The following is a 4,701-nucleotide window of genomic DNA, read 5'->3' as shown; positions in this document are numbered from 1 at the left end:
TAATCAGAGACAGCAACGATGGCGGCCCTCCAAAATTCATAAACTTAATATATAAAAATATGGATTGTTTTGTTTAAATATAATTTACAAAAAAGTTAATAGTTTCCAGCTGTTTAATTCATTGGAAAAATCGGAGGAAAAGGAAAAGTTCTCCACCCTTTTGAAATGTCGAACCTTATACTTTAAGGTGCTTCTATCAAAGATATTAATAGAAGGTTCCTGCAGAGGTGGAAGACTTTTTACCAACCTTGCGCACAAAGCACCTAGAAAAATTACATTTCCGTGGAAAACCTAGCTAATTTTCAGTCTCTTTCATCCAAATCAAACAAAAGTAGGTAACGAGGACTGTCAGCAGTCATGAATCATTCGATACATTTGCAAGACTAAACGGTCTTGCGTGTGTCAGCCCCCACCTCTAGTCCCCATCACCTAAAATAATTTATGTTTGGAACGTACGTGCGCCTGAAGTATGGCTGAGAAGGTGCCACTTGTTTAGTCCGTTCCCCCAATTGAGGTCCTGTCTCGACACCAGTCAAATACGGCCGTAGAAGGTGAACGACAGCACGAAGAGCAACCAGCACCTCCACACCCTTCAAATATACCGCAGCGCTACAGCGCATGGAACAAAAAAAGCATCCAATGAAACCCAACGACCTACCTACCAGTAAACCACGCTACAGGAGAAAAACTCCCTCTATAAATACCAAGCCACTAGTCCCTCATACCATCACACACATCTTCTACCTTTCCCCTTAATAGCTCTCCAGATCTTGTGCTGTTATACCACCATGGCTTCCAAGACTTGCTTCTCTATTATGTTCTTCCTCATTGCACTCATGTTCTCAAGCCACAGCATGGCTCATGCAGCTCGCCTGCTGCTGCAAACTCCGGAGCCACCAACCCTGCCCAAGCCCGAACAGCCTCCGGTGCCCGGCGTGCCGACTGAGCCCAAGCCCGAATTGCCACCGGTGCCCGGCGTACCGACTCAGCCCAAGCCCGAACTGCCACCGGAGCCCAAGCCTGAACGGCCACCGGTGCCCGGCGTGCCGACTGAGCCCAAGCCCGAATTGCCACCGGTGCCCGGCGTTCTGACTCAGCCCAAGCCCGAACTGCCACCGGAGCCCAAGCCCGAACAGCCACCGGTGCCCGGCGTGCCGACACAGCCCAAGCCCGAACAGCCACCGGTGCCCGGCGTGCCGACTCAGCCCCAGCCCGAACTGCCACCAGTGCCCGGCGTGCCGACTCAGCCCAAGCCCGAACTGCCACCGGTGCCCGGCGTGCCTACTCAGCCCAATCCCGAACTGCCACCGGAGCCCAAACCCGAACAGCCACCGGTGCCCGGCGTGCCGACTCAGCCCCAGCCTGAGCTGCCACCGGTGCCCGGCGTGCCGACTCAGCCCAAGCCCGAACTACCACCGGAGCCCAAGCCCGAACAGCCACCGGTGCCCGGCGTGCCGACTCAGCCCAAGCCCGAATTGCCACCGGAGCCCAAGCCCGAACTGCCACCGGTGCCCGGCGTGCCGAGTCAGCCCAAGCCCGAACTGCCACCAGAGCCCAAGCCCGAACTGCCACCGGAGCCCGGCGTGCCGTCTCAGCCCAAGCCCGAACTGCCACCGGTGCCCGGCGTGCCGACTCCGCCCAAGCCCGAACTTTCACCGGTGCCCGGCGTGACGACTCAGTCCAAGCCCGAACTGCCACCGGTGCCCGGCGTGCCGACTATTCCAAAGGGAACATTGCCTCCAATGCCTAACGTTCCACCTCTTCCAGAGCCGGCTTTGACACCGATGCCCAACGTTCCAACTCTTCCGAAGCCGACTTTGCCACCGACGCCCGGCGTGCCGACTCTTCCGAAGCCCGCATTGCCGCCGAAGCCTGCCGTGCCAGGCGAGCCCAAGGTTGCACTGCCACCCATGCCAACAGTGCCTCCAGTGCCTTCCACCCCATAAGTTCCCTCCATTCCAAAGATTCCTGCTCCCTTCCTCAACCCACCTCCCGTAGCCTTTAAACCATGAGAGCCATTTGGATTGGTGTCCAGTTCGATTGATGTATGAGTATATGACAGTATGACATAGAGAGTCGTTATGGAAGCTGGTTGAGCTTTTAGATGGGCTTGGAATAATAGCACATGATTTCATATATATATTATTGTTGTAAGTATACTTCCATTATATATTGTGTGCTCGAGCATGGATTTAGTATCATCATATAATAAATGCTTTGATTTTCATTACACGATCGCCACATCTCTCTCTCTCTCTCTCTCTCTCTCTCTCAACCCTCATCTCCCCCGCCCCCCCAACCCAAAAACCGCAAAAAAAATTAAAAGAGAAAAAAAAAAAAAAAAAAAAAACAGCCTCGTGACTTGATTTTAAAATCAAGAGGAGGAAGGCTTGGAAGCTTACTCTCGAGGATGTGTGCATGAATCTAGCTTATTTTTATGTTAAAAAAATATTTTTGGGGCATTCTTTTCACCAAGAAGCTTGCAGGGGTGATACCTCCAAAAAAAAAAAAAAAAAACTTCAAAAAAAATTATATAAGAAATTATTTGCCACATCATGTGGCTGCCAATCACCTCGTCTCATTTTCGTAAGCTCCAGTTATCAGCACTCATCTTGGATTCCCGCTTTTCCTATGGTCTTATCTCATCTTGTGTGCATGCGGTGCACTACTGACGTGGTGCACATTATATAAAATATAATTTCTTTAATTATGCCGACCTCATATGATTGAAGTTGTGCGAGGCCCACTACCTGACCTTTTGGATAAGGATGGAGGATAATAAATATATTTTTTAATAATATAAAATAAAGAATTAAAATAGTAAAGTACGGACTAGCAGATATTTATTTGTTTAATTGATTTAAAGGAGACAGTACCAGCTATTTCCTATCACATGACATCAATAGTTGACGCAAGCATTACCCGTTTTTCCGGGTGGTCCTTAGAGGTGAAGGACCATGTTTTCTTCGAAGAAGAGGCCTGCATGGATAAAAGGGAGCCGGCGGGTGTGGGGGCGGGGGCGGCGGTGTGGGGGAGGGAGAGAGAGAGAGAAAGGGAGCAAGAGATTTTTACATGCATGCGTGTATGTATGCACGACCCCCTATAAATATAGTTAATAGTTCATTACATAAAATTACTATGCATGTATTTATTCTTGAAGTTATATATCTTATTTTTGTAAAGAAATTTTTTTAATATATATCATCAAAAATTACTATTGTTGCATATATTTTTGAAGTTATCCTGGTCTATTTTTGCTAATATATCTCTTAAGTTAAATCTTTGGTCGTCAATATGTAAACTTTTGAATGCACAGAATAATACCTTTGGAAAAATTTAACATTTTCTTTACAGAGCTTTACTTTAATATTTTTTCACAACTATTAAAACAAAAAAGTGCTAAAGTTATTTTTAAAGTAGTTAGGAATGGGAGGGGTACCATTGCAATAATAGATGATTACAATGGGTCAAATTTAAATATTGATCTTTAGAAGGTACAATATTTTAAAAGCCATATTGCAAGAATATATACATGTTGCTGCTTCTCCACGAGGTCTGCCTGAATGACGGTGCAGATTGTGATGGATGTTATGCAAGGATAGCTAGATGGTGATCAGGGCATCGAAAACTTATAAAAATAAGTCTGTGCATATCGGAGAGGGAGATGGGGGGTTTTCTAGTGGAGGACCCTCCGATGCTTATGTTAGAGAGGATTCAAGAAAGAAAGAACAGAGGAGGAAAATAAGGTGAGAGTCTAGAATCCTTTCCCTTTTTTCCTTCCCTCTAGGAAAAAATCTGACAGGTTGTTAGAGCATGTCAGAGCCGGAAAGGTGGCCGTTAGAGGGTTCAGATAGTGGTGTCAGCATGTTGTTGTAGTGTCGATCGTCCACGTTTGGGGTGTAGTGGACCGTTGTAATAGAATGCTGATGTGGTAGATTCTGCGAGCCAGGAAGGTCCCATAGCATCCGAACTAGAGGATGGCACACAGAAGACTAGGGTGAAATAGAATGAGACCAATAAGTGCCCGACAACATCGTCCTAGTCGAGGTTCCAATCTCTTGTGTGTCATCAGCTTATGGCCGATGCATGTGGTCAGCAGGGGCCGATGCCTGGCACCAAATCGATGATGAGTCACGAGCAATTGGATCATAATGCTAGGTGTCTACCATGTCATCGAAAGATGGCCATGTCATTTGATGGGTGTGTTGCTTCATGAATTGATTTTGATGATTACAATACATTTGAGGGGGTTACTAATGATTTTGGCTTGAAAAAAGATTTATTGTATTTCAAGGATAAAATTATAATTTTATCAAGTTCTGATTCAAGAGCCTCAAAAGCAAGAATAGAAGATTTATGATCTATTGAGGCAATTTCATATTTTTTGGATATATATTTTGAGAGAAAATCAAGTTTAAAGAAAAGAGTCGACTCTATGAGTTGACTCCTTCAAAAGGGGCTGAACAGCACGCTATTTTTGGCTGACACACCCAAAGAGAACAACCTTATGAGTCGACCTCTGTTTCTGTGCAAACCAAAGATACAGAACAGTAATTTTCTATTCTGTGCCACAAAGGTCGACCCTATGAGTCGATCCCTGTGCAGAAGTCGACCCTATGAGTCGACCCCTGCGATAAAAAATCTCTATAATGGTTAGTTTTTCAGCTCATTTTGATCGTATTTAATACTCATTTAATACAC

General features: G+C 46.0%; 1 protein-coding gene across 1 annotated transcript; it reads left to right on the top strand.

Annotated features, from left to right (window-relative positions):
* The first annotated feature begins 636 nt into the window (after positions 1-636).
* LOC140855539 (uncharacterized) lies at positions 637-2,230 on the top strand. Its single transcript, XM_073251461.1, has one exon. The coding sequence runs from the start codon at positions 789-791 to the stop codon at positions 1,944-1,946; it is 1,158 nt and encodes a 385-aa protein (XP_073107562.1). The 5' UTR covers positions 637-788; the 3' UTR covers positions 1,947-2,230.
* Positions 2,231-4,701: the final 2,471 nt, after the last annotated feature.

The sequence above is a fragment of the Elaeis guineensis genome, chromosome 2 (genome assembly GCF_000442705.2).
Source record: "Elaeis guineensis isolate ETL-2024a chromosome 2, EG11, whole genome shotgun sequence".
NCBI classification, from domain to species: Eukaryota; Viridiplantae; Streptophyta; class Magnoliopsida; order Arecales; family Arecaceae; genus Elaeis; species Elaeis guineensis.
The sequence above is the reverse complement of the archived record's forward strand: the minus strand, read 5'-3'. Positions and strand labels throughout refer to the sequence as shown.

Excerpts from the sequence above, each read along its gene's own strand:
- LOC140855539 (XM_073251461.1), top strand. The coding sequence starts at position 789 with ATGGCTTCCAAGACTTGCTTCTCTATTATGTTCTTCCTCATTGCACTC.